Source organism: Pinus tabuliformis, chromosome 1_2, assembly GCF_031772625.1.
Source record: "Pinus tabuliformis cultivar Carrire ecotype Pingquan chromosome 1_2, CPIR1, whole genome shotgun sequence".
Classification (NCBI taxonomy): Eukaryota; Viridiplantae; Streptophyta; class Pinopsida; order Pinales; family Pinaceae; genus Pinus; species Pinus tabuliformis.
In genome coordinates, this window is record NC_142298.1 from 1,188,929,831 (window position 1) to 1,188,944,789 (window position 14,959).

Below are 14,959 nucleotides of genomic sequence, written 5' to 3' on the forward strand. Positions count from 1 at the left end.
CTTTGATTAATAAATTGCCTGTAGTAGCCACGTTGGCACAGGCCGTGGACTGTTTCCCTCTTTGAGGGTTTTAACCACGTCAAAAATACTGGTGTATTGATCTGTGATCTGGTTGTGAGCGGTGTCCTTTTGGTGTTCTTTCTGAGGAACTTACCCTGTAAATTCCTACATGGTATCAGAGCTATTTGAGGGTTGCGTCCGTTGGTGATCCAAATCTGAAGCCGGTAGAACTGCATCCGACTTCCGTTTCCTAGATCTATTGTTTCTGACTGCTTTTGGGCCGAGAGGACTGCTCTGTTGTGTTCGGAGCATCTGTTCCAGTGAGGAACCCCTTTCGTTTCACACGAAAAGGTTTCCGGTAGCCCTAGCTGCGTCATTTTTAAGATCTGGAGGTATACAGTCTTTATTTGCAGTTTACTGTTATTTTCTCTCTGCTTATTTCGGTTTCGGTTTATTTAGCTTTTTTTAAACTGGATCTATACCTTTCATTTCTGTGTATGCTCTTTGCCCTGCGACTCTGTGCGATCTGGGCAAATCAAAAACAGAAAGGAAGGATTTTTCTCATGCGTATGCTCTTTTCCCTGCACCTTAGTGTGATCTCGGAAAATCATAAACATTGAGAAAAATATTTAGTTTTTCGGCTAAAGCTAACTTTGAGCCGCAAGGTTCATTTTTTAAAATATCTAGTTTTTTGGCTAAAGCTAACTTCGAGCCATAAGGTTCGTTTTCTTTGCATGTTCGTGTTGGGTTTTGTGTTTTGTGTTTTGTAGGGAAAAAGAGCTTTCTCAAGGCAAGCACGCAAACCAAGCCCCCCCCCCCCCCCCCCCCTCTCTCTCTCTCTCTCTCTCTCAAATTTTTTGTATAGATCAATTGGTTCAAAGCTATTTTAAGAGAGTAGAGGTCTTGGGTTCAAGTCTCCATTTTGTGGGGGCGGATTTTTTCATTTCCGCACATTCACGCACTTTGCCGGCAACTTCAACAATTTTTTTTCAAAAAGCCATAACTTCTTCATCCGGAAGCCTTTTTTAGAGCCGTTTTTTTTAAAACCACCTAATTTTTCGAGATCTATCCATTGGAACACTTACTTTCAGCATCTTCAGCTTCATTTTAAAAAAAAAAATGGAAAGTCCATGCCAAGTCATTCTTGACAGCACTAACTACTTCCAATGGATAGCCTACATGGAAGATTTACTTAGAAGTAAAGGTCTCTACAAAATAGCCACAGGCCAAGAGAAGAAACCAAAAGATGAAGACAAGGCTGCAAAATGGGAAAATAGACAAGATCAAGCACGTGGTTTGATAGGGATGTCTATTTCTCCTGATCTTAGATTCCATATTGCAGAACTTGATACTCCTCATGAAGCATTGGAACAAATCACTAAAGTTTTTGGGATTAAAAATGAAATTAGAGCCCATCAACTTGAAAATGAGTTGCTTACATTGGATCCTAATAATTTTTCTTGCATTGAAGATTTCTTGTCCAAATTCAAGACCCTTAGATATCTCTTGGAAGGTGTTAAGGTTAAGAAAGAAGATAGTAACCTTATTTATTCCATCCTTACTAAGTTGGGACCAGCCTACTCTGTATTTGTTTCCACCTTCCATTCTACAAGGGAAGCTTTCATTTTTCAAGGAAAAGACTACAAGGCCCCTTCCTTTGACTCTTTTTGTGATTCTTTAATAAGAGAACAAGAAAAACTCTTACACCTTGGTCTTCTTAATCTTGGAAACTCTTCCAAGAAAGCGTTAGCCGCCCAACAGCAACCAAATTCAAAGAATCCTAAGAAGTCATATCCTAAAAAGAATGGTCCTCAGCAAACTCAGCCTCAAACTGAAAGATCATTTCAGCAAAATGATAAGACCAATAAAAACAAATGGAAGAAGACTGATAGACATTGTAACTTTTGTAATCGAGATGGCCACTTAGAATCTAAATGCTTTAACATCCATGTGGAGCATACTTCAACTTCAAGTTCAGGAATGGCACTTTTTGCATGTCGTTGTCAATCATCTCAGTCTGGTTATGCATTAAATGTATCTTCTTCTTCTCATTCTCATGAGTGGCTCATTGATTCTGGAGCCTCTTATCACATGGCCAAAAACCAAGCCATGTTTTCTTCTTTAAATGATTGTAACACCAAAAATATATATGTTGGTGATGATAGATCTCTTAATGTTGTAGGGACTGGAACTGTTCATCTAGACAATGGTCAGTTTAATGATGTATTATGTGTTCCAACCTTATCCTGCAACCTTCTATCTGTATATCAGATAACTCATTCAGGTGAAGGTAAAATTGTTGAATTTTCACCTCATGATGTTGTAATCAAGGATCTGCGAGATCCTAAACAGATTCTAGCTACTGGTATTGCTGATGATTCCACAAGGTTGTATAAGTTTCACAACTTTGGGTCATCAAATCTTCCCTCAATATTTGTTGCTCATAATGATGAAGTGAGCAAACTTTGGCATGAGCGATTTGGTCACTTAAACTATCGCTCCCTTCAGCATCTATGTAAAGAAAATATGGTGACAGGTCTTCCTATGGTATCTTGCAGAGATGGTGTTTGTTCCGGATGTGTACTCGGAAAACATCATCGGGACAGTTTTGAAAAACGTGCCTCTTGGCACGCCTCAGCCCCTTTACAGCTTGTGCACAGTGATTTATGTGGTCCACTTCCTGTTGCTTCATTCTCTGGCTGCAAGTATTTCTTAACTTTCATTGATGATTTCTCCAGACGCACTTGGGTATACTTCTTAAAACTCAAGAGCGAAGTATTTAACACTTTTTTGGCCTTCAAAGCCTTTGTTGAAAAACAATCTGGACATCAAATTCTTAAGCTAAGAACTGATAATGGTGGAGAATATGTTAAAAACACATTCATCAACTTTTGCACCGAAAATGGAATTCAAATGCAACATACTGTTCCATACACTCCACAACAAAATGGTGTAGCTGAAAGGAAAAATCGCACCTTAAAAGAAATGGCTAATTGTATGCTGCAATCTAAAAGACTCAGTCTTAGTTTTTGGGCCGAAGCAATTAATTGTGAAAATTATATAATAAATCGCACTCCTACTAAGGTTCTAAAGAATATCACTCCAGAAGAAGCTTGGAGTTCCATTAAACCAGATGTAAGTCACTTTCGTGTTTTTGGAAGTGAAGCATGGGCCCATATTCCAGATGAAAAGCATAAAGCTTTAGAACCTAAGAGTGAGAAATGTGCTTTTGTTGGATATTCTGAAGATGTAAAAGGTTATAGACTTATTCCATTTAAGTCCAAAAATGTTATCATTAGAAGAGATGTAAAATTTGATGAAAATAAATCGGCCTGCAAGCCTAGTCCGGCGGATGTGCCACCTCTTCCTATCTCTTCTACTTTTGAAAACATTTCTTCTTCAGATGATGAAAGTGAGGATGACAATCCTCCCCCACCTTCTCAGGATCCTCAACTTCCAAGATGGGTCCGTGCTACTCGGGATGCAGCAGGTGATCTTGCCGGTGATCCTACAGATCAGCGACGTACACGTTCTCAGTTTGAAAGAGCCTCTTCTTTACTAGCTCAAGCTCCAGTAAATCATGATCCTGACACTTTTGCAGAAGCTTCAGGCCATCCACATTGGGAGGCAGCTACGAATGAAGAATATCATTCATTGTTGCCAAATGATACATGGGATCTTGTTCCTCTACCAAAGGGACGCAAACTTGTTAGATGTAAAAGGGTTTACAGAACCATTATGGACCAGATGGGAAAGTTGATAAACATAAAGCTCGTCTTGTTGCTAATGGCTTTTCACAAGTTGAAGGCATTGACTACACTGAAACCTTCTCCCCTGTTGCCAAAATGAACTCTATCCGCCTTGTTCTTTCCCTTGCTGCCTCTTTAAAATGGGAAGTCCATCATAGGGATGTTAAATCTGCCTTCTTGCATGGGGACTTGCATGAAGAAATCTATATGGAACAACCCATTGCCTTCATGCAAACAGACTCCAGCCTTGTATGTCGACTTAAGAAATCTCTTTATGGTCTCAAGCAAGCTCCTCGAGCTTGGTATGCCAAAATGGATAGCTTTCTTTTAGAATCTGGCTTTTCTAGGTGTTATTCTGACAATACTGTCTACACCAAGAAAGTGGGAAACTCTCTTATCATCCTTGTTCTTTATGTTGATGATCTTATTCTTACTGGTAGTGATCCCAACCTTATAAACCATGTGAAGTCCAGCCTTAAAAAGAAATTTGAAATGACAGACTTAGGACACTTACACTATTTTCTCGGTCTTCAAGTCTTGCAATCCAAGGAGGGTATTTCCCTTTCCCAGTCCAAGTATGCTTGTGATATTCTTCGTCATTTTCACATGGAAGACTGTAAGCCAGCCCCTTCTCCCTTTCAGTCTGGAGTCAAACTTTCAGTCTCTTGTACTTCTCCTGAAGTTGATGCTACCTTATACCGTCAACTTGTAGGAAAACTCTTGTATTTAACCCATACTCGTCCTGACCTTTCCTTTGTTGTTGGCCTTGTTGCTTGTTTTATGCAAAACCCCCGTGAAAGTCATTGGAAAGCAGCTAAAAGAATACTTCGTTATGTTCGAGGTACAATACAGTTTGGGATTCATTTCAGTGCCAAAGCAGCTCCTCTATTAGTTGGTTTCACTGATTCTGATTGGGCTGGTGACCCTGATGATCGGAAGTCTACTGCCGGTTATGTCTTCACTCTTGGTTCAGGACCTATTACATGGGCTTGTAAGAAACAGGCTGCCATTTCTCTTTCGTCAGCAGAAGCAGAGTATCGTGGTGCCGTGGAAGCTAGTAAGGAAGCCTTGTGGCTTCGTCAGATCCTATCAGAGTTTGGCTTTGAGCAGCAGCATCCAACCACACTTTGGTGTGATAATCAAAGTGCCATTCAGCTATGCAAAGATCCAGTTCAGCATCAACGCAACAAACACATTGAACTACACATGCACTTCATCAGAAAGCTCATTCATGACCATGTTCTTGAAGTGCAATATTGTTCAACAGATGATCAGGTTGCAGACATCTTCACAAAGGCTCTCACAGAGGCGAAGTTCACTAAACTTCGATATATGCTTGGAGTTCAGGAAGTTGTCACTAAGGGGGGATAGGCTCTAGTGCCTCCTTCCTTCTCCTATTGTGTCATATTTGTAAATCCTTCAATCCTATCCCAAGTTGTTCTTAAGGGGGGATGTTAGGATATTCCGACACATAGGAAATAGTTAAGTTCAACTTGGTCTAGTATAGAGTTAGGTAAAGTGTGTTTCTTTACCGTTGTACATTTTGTAACTTACAATCCGACGGTCACGATATGTAGTGATCCAATGGTTCACTCTCTCCTCGGTATTACCGACACTTGATCCGTGGCTTGACACCTGATTGGTCCATGAGTTCTATTTAAAGCGCATGGAGGGTCATTGTTTGGGTAATTCGTGCATGAGAGAAGCTTATGTAAATTTTCATTCTTTGATTAATAAATTGTCTGTAGTAGCCACGTTGGCACAGGCCGTGGACTATTTCCCTCTTTGAGGGTTTTAACCACGTCAAAAATACTGGTGTATTGATCTGTGATCTGGTTGTGAGCGGTGTCCTTTTGGTGTTTTTTTTGAGGAACTTACCCTGTAAATTCCTACATCATTGACTTCTTAAATGATATTCCTATGAAAAAGGATTAAGATGTCAATGTCATCATGGTCAAACAACAATTAGAATGGGGAATTTCATAAGTGGCAAGAAAGGTTCAAGATTTAGATGACATCATCACATGGTAAGGGAATACAATTTATTCCAACCAATGTACACTCCTTTCTACAAAGTGCAATATATTGGTTTTCCACCAACATTTATTGAACCAAATTTATGAAATGCATTTGAAGACATTGAGTCACTATGGAAAGAGAATGACGAACCTAGTTGAGGCTATGGAAATTATTGAGTTAGATAAAATACAATGGTCTAAAGAGACAAGAAATAATACCATTCTTCTATAGTTTGGACATTTTACACAAATGAAATAAGGATAAGAAGAAACAAGTAACTAAATTAACAACATCATATAACAAATAATGAGGCAGTTTATTAATGAACCCCTTACTACTAAAGTCTTTCTATTAATATTTCCTCATAAAATTAGGCCAATTTCTAATGAAAAAAAGCTATTATCCATTGCATTGTGAATTAAGGTGATATGAGATTACTTTGTTATGAAATGTTTGATTTAAATCATTTACTTATAACGGTTCCTGAATCTTAATGAAGAGCATTTTCATAAATCCTTTAGACCGAAGTGTTGTGCATTACCTTCACTTTGAACCTATCCTGGTTGGAATCTCCAAACATAACATATGATAAAAAAGAAACACCAGTAAAGAAACAAAATTCTATAAAATTTTGACTTCTTTCTTCTATGCTATTGTTTCTTATGCCATTGTCTTAGGGTGTTTCCTTTGCAACATGTGCAAATACTAGTTATAAAAAGAGTGAATATGAGTTACATTTAAAAAAACATGTAACAAGATTCTTAACCTTGGAGATTCACCCTTATTTTTTTTTATGGAGGTTCTTAATTTGTAAATAATTTTTGCTACAATACCATGGGCCAATACCATAGTTTATCAATGCCACATGCCCAAACAACCATAACTCATTTCACAATCAAAATATCTTATTTATATTTTATTTCACTTTAATTTTATAATAGTTTTTAATTAAATTGGAAATAAAAAATGACATAACTAACTTTGAGATAAAAATACATAAATGATGTAACCTCAAAATTAGAAAAGAAGAAGATATAGTAAATAAATAAAACTAACGCTTTAATATAAGGAAAAATAGTAAAGAAATAAAACTTATGCTTTAATATAAGGGAAAAAAAATTATAAGCTTGGTAGGACTATATCTTCATCATGTCTAGCTTCTCACCCCAATTGAAGAGATACCACAAGATTTGAACCCAAAAACTTCTAATTGGGTAAAACTTTATTTCCATGACCATTACCAATTGACCTACCCAAAATAATATAAAAAAAAAATCTATAAAATATCAATATTTTTAAAATAAAATAACTTAATTTATTTAACAACTAAATATCTTTTATATAAAAATACAATACAACAGCTCAAAATACACACATCCTAAAAGCTCAATAAATGGAAGATTGAAAAGGTACAAGTATATACTACACCTCAATAATTACTAAGCAAAACTAAAATCATTGGAAATGAAAAATCTTACCCTTAATAAGTGTACAATATTGAATCATCATTAAATGAGCTAGGTGTTCCCTAATTAAGGTATGCATTAGCCTATAGGAGGTCACTGGCCCGCGCTATCTACATCATCATCGTCAGCATAACCCTAATTATCTTCGCCATCAATTTGTAGCATTTCTTCTAATTCAAGCAGCGGCTTCTTCCAACTTGTTTGAGCACCTTTGAGCAATTGTTGCATCAATTCTTTTACTCTGTCATCTGAATATTTTTCAGATAACAATTTTACAATTTCTTTCCCCTTTGTTGTTATCAAATTTCCATCTTCATCCACTATAAACATCCATGAAGGAGGATTATAATGATAATCATTACAAATCATCAGCATTTCCGATAACTGAATTTGATCTTTGGCTTCAATTCCCTCTTTCAAAGAGTGAATACGCGCCCAAAATCTCATAGCTTCATACTCACATAAACTTAACGAAAAGATTCCTCCCATCTCTTCTGATGACATTTTGGAAGGTTGCCAAGAAAACAATCCTCGTCTTCGTGTTCTATGAAAAATTGGAATATAAATAATGTAAATGATATCACTCAATTCTGTCAACACATCCTTCATGGAATTTGTAAACTCCTTTTCGTGACAGCAGCATAACCATAACATTTTTTGCTGACCCGTTGCCTCCCTCAACTTTTCATCATCAACGAGAAAAAACAATTAGAAATGAAAATCGTTTTCTTTTTCCTTTTCAAAATATACAAAAGGCAAACAAATAACAGGTAGTTACTGACCTGCTCTGCCACACGTTCCAAATGCTGGAAAAGAAACATTGCATCAGACATAGCCTCCATTTGTGTCTTTTCTTTTTGTATTAATTCCTCCTCTTTTTCCGCCGTAAAAGGATAAGCTGCTGCCCCCCATGTGTTTACCATACGCAGTACACCAGGATTCCTATACGGTGCGATTGTCCCGTCGCTTTCTATTATCCTCATTCTATTCGGGTACCACCTGTCCCATCCTTCAGGCCATCGTGGACGCCCTTCAACGAGAAAATACTTGGTTGCATTTGTCATCTGCCACGGATTTTGGAGGACCAACCATGGAACCTCACTTGAAAACTTCTCAGATACATCCAATGTTGAATTGTCCTGCATTATTGGAACTGTTATAATTTCAAAATTAAATCTCTCTTTCTCCACATTGTACATCTCCACTAAAGCTCGAAGAGCAATAGCATAACACATGTTGGCAGGCCTGATATCTAATAAAATCGTTTTCCCTTTCAATTCGGCTACTCCGACCTACAATTTCATATAAACACAAACAAAATAATCAATAGTCAAGAAAGGGAATTTGGAACTTTTATTTTAAAATATTTGAAGGAAGAGTTATCCACAAAATATAGAACTTAATACCTTCGTGGATTCACCATCCTTGTCCTTAAGAAAGGAAAGAGAATTTTCCTCTTCTCCTCCTGCGAAGAGCTCTCTTAACAAATCTATAGGACTCCCTCCAGGTCTTTCTGCCAGTTGCTTCAATTTAAGGTATCTTCCGCACTTCGTCACCACAAAGTCCTCCACCTTATTGGAAAATTTGAAAAATTTCCAACGAGAAAGGTATTTATCACCTTTTTCCCCACTCACAATCTCCGCGGTCATTTGGAAACTGCTGGTAAGTAGCCCGTCAATGTCCATCCATGAGATATCAACTAATGGGATCAGTTTTTGAAACAATGCCTTAGCGTCCCCGTTAGCCGGAGCATGCCCCAGTATTCTATCCGCCACTTTCTTAGGCAACTGATTAAAATGATTGCCAAAATAAACCATTTCGAAATGTGTTTGAATATCATCTATACTCTCCTCAAGTAAAGGCAAAGAAAAATCAGGACGGAATTCCTGTTCGCCATCAAACATAACAAGCAGCAGCGTGTGCAGAGGAAGACCAGATATATTCAGTGGCTCTCTTTCTCCATTAGTGAGCATGCTGTCGAATTTTGATTGTAACTGCTTTAGAAGATTCTCCTCATTTGATAAACCCTGAAGAGAAAACTAAAGTGAGTGGAAAGGAAAAATAATGTATGCTTTGCAATTTTTTCCCCTGTGATATGTTTTAGGATCTAAACTTTAAAAGAGTTAATTATAATGTGGGAACAGAAAACATGTTTGAAAATGTGGATGCTATAATCACCTGCTCTGTATACACAGCACACGACCATGATTGATTGCATTGTTGTGCTTGAGTTTTCTCCCATCTTTCCTCCAACAACTTGCTTCCTGCGATGCGCAAAATTTGTAGCTTTTCCATCTTTAGCATGCTGTCTATCCATTTCCCTTCCAACTTATAGCAATTTCTTACATCCAGCACTTCCAATGAGCTGAGGCATTGGAAATCCTCAGGGAGCTTCTTTAGCTTGTAGCAGTCATTCAGTGATAGAACTCGCAGTAGTGAGAGACCTTCGAACTCTTTACATAATTCTTCAAGAGTCGAGCACATTGATAAATCCAAGTGCTCCAAGTACTTGAGTTGGTTGAAACTTTCTGGGAGCTTCTGTAGACTGCGACATCTGCTCATAATTAGTTTTCTTAAACTTGTTACTTCTCCAAATCGCTCCGGAAGCCTCTCTAGACTGTCGCAGCGAGTCATGACAAGCTCTGTTAAAGTGGAGAAATTGCAAAACCCATCCGGCAGATCTTTCAAAGAGTGGGCATACGTTAAGTTGATTGAATTCAACTTCAGTTGCCCAATGCTTCCAGGAACACTACTTAGTCGCGGACAACAATATAGTTTAAGTTCAACAAGCGATGTTAACTTTTCTAACCCACAAGGGAGATTTTTAATGTTTGTACACCAGGATAAGTCCAATAATCTCAATGATGAAAGCTCCTCAAGACTTGGAGGAAGAGCTTCTAGACTAGTGCAGTTGTGCAAACGGAGTTCTTGCAATGATGTGAGCTTTTCAACGCTGCTAGGAAGCTCTTTTAGACTTTCACACCAGGTCAAATCGAGTTTTTGCAATGATGTAAGATTTTCAAGCTCACTAGGAAGCGCTTCTAGACTTTGACAGCCGTACAAATAGAGTTCTTGCAGACAATTCTTCAATGATCCCAAACCTTTTGGCAGCTGCGTCAAACCAGAACAGCCATTCATTCTCAACACTCTTAAAGAACCCAGGCTTGAAATTGACGCCCGTAATTCCTTTAGATTTTGGCAACCTGAAAATGATAGTTCCTCCAAACTATTTCCCAGATCTCCTAACTCTTGAGGCAAGCTTTCGAACTGTGCATTCGCCAGTCTCAGTGCTCGCAAATTGCTTGATTTTAGTTGCCTAATACATTTCGAAGAGATTTGGAAGAGAGGGGAATTTAATTGAAATTCGATGTGTCTGAGACTGGAAGGCATCTGCATATTATGCAATAAGTAATATATGAAAATCATACTCTAACCATTAAAAATAATAAAACTGCGCATGATATAGTTTTTTAGATATTCCATGAAAAATAAGAAGAGAAACAACTGGGACCAACCAGATATTTTAAGCGAACTTACTTCAAGTAGATTCTGTAAATCTGCCGGGTTATAACATAAATGTCTGAGCTTCTCGAACCCCTTTAGCTTTGAGACATAAAAAGGAAGACGGGAAGTTATGGCACTGAAAAAGACCAGCTCTTTAAATTTCTTTTCACATTTTCCCTCCACATCTGTCAAGGGTCCGAGTTTAAGAACTCTTAAAGATACAGACATCAAATCTAGCTTTGACGCGGGTATACGCAGTGGATCTTTGTTGTCACTTGCCCATATGCCCTTGATCTTTCGAAGGTCCTGCATATTTATTAAATATTAGAGTCAGTCATTTTGAAACAAAACTTTATATGATAAATAATTCAATTGAAAGATTGCGTACCTCATCTTCTATGTCTGAGAACTTTTCAATTTCAGTTGCAGTGGTCAATCTGAATCTGTTTCCTTCTGTCCTCTGGAGACCAACTTCCAAGATGACATCGTGTACCCTTGCAGTCCTGCTTTTCACATCTCGAGTCACAAGCGCTCTTTTTTCTAGCCCTTTCAGTTCTCTCTCTCCCACAATATCTGAAAGTTCTTCCCAGTCCCAGCCTCGAAAAAATGAACAAATATCCAGAAATGGATCTTTCAATTCATCTTCAAGTTTGTCGTAGGCAAAGATATAGCGCTTTATCTCATTTCCTATTTCACCCTTCCAGTTTTTTTGGCTCTCTTCCATCACTGCTTCATAAGCTTTTTGTTTGCTTTCTGATTCGGCATTGATGAATCCTGCTACCACCATCATAAGCTTCGGGACTCCTTCACATATCTTGACTAACTGCTCCAACTGGTTAGGACGTAGTTGCTGCTGACTATCACCATCCAGTGTTTTCTTGAAAAGCTCCAATGCCTCTTCATGGGGAAGGCCTTCAATAGGGTAGAATACTGGTTTTACTCCACTTATTTTCACTGCATCCTTGTCCCTTGCAGTGAAAAGCAACCTCAATTTTCTTGCATTTCCCATATTCTTAGGGAGAAGCGCTTCAAGTGCATTTCGGTTTTGTTCAAGCAAAACATTGTCTATATAAATTAAAACCACCTCTTTCGCTAAGATGCTCACAATTTGTCGTTGTCCTTCCTCGTACCTTTGGAACTCTTTTGGCTCTTCTCCCATCTTCAAAGATTTTATTATGAATTTTTGCAACTCTACAATATTTGGAGGTGATGCTATATCATCAAACAATCTAACATAAGAATATTTATATCCTTCTATTTCTGCATTAAGCAACCGTGCAAACACGGCATCGGCAAGGGTAGTCTTTCCCATGCCACCAAAGCCGTGCAAGATTACTGCTACCGCATTTTTATCACTTCCACACTCTAGCAGTTCGATGACTTTTTCCAATTGTTTTTCGATTCCAACTGTTGCAACATATTTAAACACAAAAGATCATAAACCTCTATAAACTCCAAAACTATACAAATATTTAAAATAACATCTTTTTCAACAGTACGCAATTTACCTGCGCCTTTAGGATGTTCTAGATACTGTATCTCCATAGGTTTTTGTCGGCGCACAATGGCATCGTAAAGACATAGATTAAAATTTCTCTGCATATGGGTGTCTGTTTCTGCTAACCTTGTTTTAAATTTAGCCAACTCTTCTCCATTCACAGCAGTTGAGAAAAACCTGCCTTAAGAAATTTATTTAGATGACTATTTGATAAAAGGGGTCGAATTTATTTAGAATTTAGCATCCATTTACACAATGTTAATGAATGAGACTAAAGTATGTTAAGTGAGTACTCACTTAGAAACTTTTGTAGCAGTCATTTGAGTGCAGCAAGCGAGAGAGGCTTCAACTATCAACGCTATTGCTTCCCTGATAGAATCCACCATCGAGTCCTTCAATCCAGGCCGTTTTCGAAGTTCATTAACATGTCGGGCCAATTTATCCATCTCCTTAAGTACGGACAAGCAGACTCCTTTATTTGTCGAGATGGCTTCGTACCGCTCCAAAATATTTGCGAGTACAAGAAAACCTGAGGTAACCAGGTGTCCCATGCCCACTCGCTTAACAAGATCCAGAGCGATTGTCTTCGCGTCGCCAGTTGGAACATCTTTCTGTGTATTAACACATGGAAGTAAGAGCATTTTTAAAGTAGAACGTTTAAATAAAATCAAGTAATGATCATTAATGATTAAACTATGAATTATATTCAATACGTACAATGCCCTCAATTGCCTCCGCGAGCACCTCTTTTAATTTGGAAAAAAAATTGGAACCCGGCCAGTAATTTCTGGTAGCCGTCGGCTTTGCCGGGCTATTTCCCTTCTTTTGCTCTTTCTCCTTCTCCTTCTCCTCCTGTGAAAATCATTATCAACATAAACATAAAATCAAATTGATACGAGTCTATTTTATTTATTTCAACCTCTAGATGTGGGCTTCAAATTTTTTAATTTTTTTAATAAATCAAAACACAGGATTGAATATTAACAGAATGTTCTGCATCGTATAACCTGATTGACCGCTGTGATTGCACGGAGGGTTGCGTCTTGCGCGTTACAAACATTTATTTAATAAATATTTAAGTGGCTACCCGACGTGTTAGCGGCGAGGTGAATCGGTTCAGCCATTCGAGGCAACGTGTTAGTGGTGAGGGTATCGATTCAGACGTGTTAGTGGCGAGCGGGATCAGTTCAGCAAACACTTATGGAAATCCAATGGCTTTATCGGTAAAGCTTAAAACCATTTAAATATTACATAATCTCTGTTGTCATCATTGGAATGATCATTTGTTGGTAATCATTAAAAATAGACATTTATATATCTTCATCTTTTACTTTGATGATATATTTCGAGGTAGTTGTCTATAACTCGATTTTTTGAAAGTTTTTTTGGCGGGTTTTTCCGGTCGAAATCCGGCAGGAATTTATTGGAATCGCAAGTTTGATAGCTAGTTTCTGCACAATGAAAGCGTCCCAGGGGTTTTCGAGGGTGCTGAATCCAAATATGAAGTTAAAAAACCATTTTAACTGCAAGAAATCAAGATTTAACTTCAATTTCTTCCGCCGGATTCCGTCACCAGAATCTCCAAAAAGTCGCATTATAGACAACTCCTATCTCGAGTAGTGGGAGAAAGACATTTATGAGATTTATCTTAATCTTTTACTTTTTTTTCTATTTCTTTAGCCAATTCGATGTTGGAAATATTAATTTCAATCACCACTTTAAACACACTAACAATCATCATCATGTTTGCTTAGTGAACCACTACAAAGTTGCAATTTTGTTTACAGGACACCGGTCAGAATAGAAGTTCAGAGCAAACCATTCCGCAACACATCATGAAGGTTAAATAATTTAATGAAGTTTAATAAATAGATATGGGCAAACATTCATTCTGCGATTGTTGCCCACACTCCACAACACTTGCAAGTTCAGAAAATCATTTACTATGTAAAATTGTCCATGTTGCGTATTAATGTGAAATTCATATGTTAGGATAAATATGCAAGGAAAAGTCATTTGTAATGTTGGACATGTTGGGCAAGCGAGAGCAGCCGACCATTCCGCAACACATCACGGAGGTTAAAGCATTTAATGAAGTTTAATAAATAGATATGGGGAAACATTCATTCGGCGATTGTTGCCCACACTCCACAACCCCTGCAAGTTCAGAAAATCATTTCCTATGTAAAATTGTCCATGTAATTAATTCATATGTTAGGATAAATACGCAAGGAAAAGTCATTTGTAATGTTGGGCATGTTGGGCAAGTTTTGGAGCGAGAGAGTCTCTTAATTAGTGAGGAGAAAAGGAGGAAATTTTGGTGGGCGCGTGAAAGCCAGTTTTACTGAGTTTTAGAGAAGTTTACTCCCCAACCCAGTAATGCCTAAATGGCAGTAAGTTTGTTGTGTTTAGCTGAAGCCTCCATTTATCACGCCAATGTAATTTCTTTATGTTTTGACATACCCAGTAATGCCTAAATGGCAATAAGTTTGTTGTGTTTTTCACTTGCAGTTGAAGCCTCCATTTATCAGGGCAATGTAATTTCTTTATGTTTTGACATATAATATAAAGTGTGCTCAGTTGCGTTATGGTTTTAATTTTGCACAAGTAAATTTCCGCAACCTCTTTTTTTTACTCTGCTTTTCCCTCTGTGTTTTAATTAAGTCCTTGTGTGGTTGAATTAAGTCCTTGTGTGGTTGTTGCGGCAACCTAAGATTTACCTT

The 14,959-nt window shown here is 37.8% G+C and overlaps 1 protein-coding gene across 1 annotated transcript; it reads right to left on the reverse strand.

Annotated features, from left to right (window-relative positions):
- Nucleotides 1-7,131: 7,131 nt before the first annotated feature.
- Nucleotides 7,132-13,296, reverse strand: LOC149210482 (uncharacterized). The gene is made up of 10 exons (XM_089398973.1): nucleotides 13,222-13,296; nucleotides 12,954-13,088; nucleotides 12,534-12,847; nucleotides 12,247-12,413; nucleotides 11,127-12,145; nucleotides 10,772-11,044; nucleotides 9,413-10,624; nucleotides 8,641-9,261; nucleotides 8,017-8,526; nucleotides 7,132-7,915 (listed from the first exon to the last, which is right to left on the reverse strand). Exons 1-10 carry the CDS (start codon nucleotides 13,294-13,296, stop codon nucleotides 7,370-7,372), a joined length of 4,872 nt encoding a protein of 1,623 aa, XP_089255099.1. The 3' UTR covers nucleotides 7,132-7,369.
- Between the last annotated feature and the right edge of the window lie 1,663 nt (nucleotides 13,297-14,959).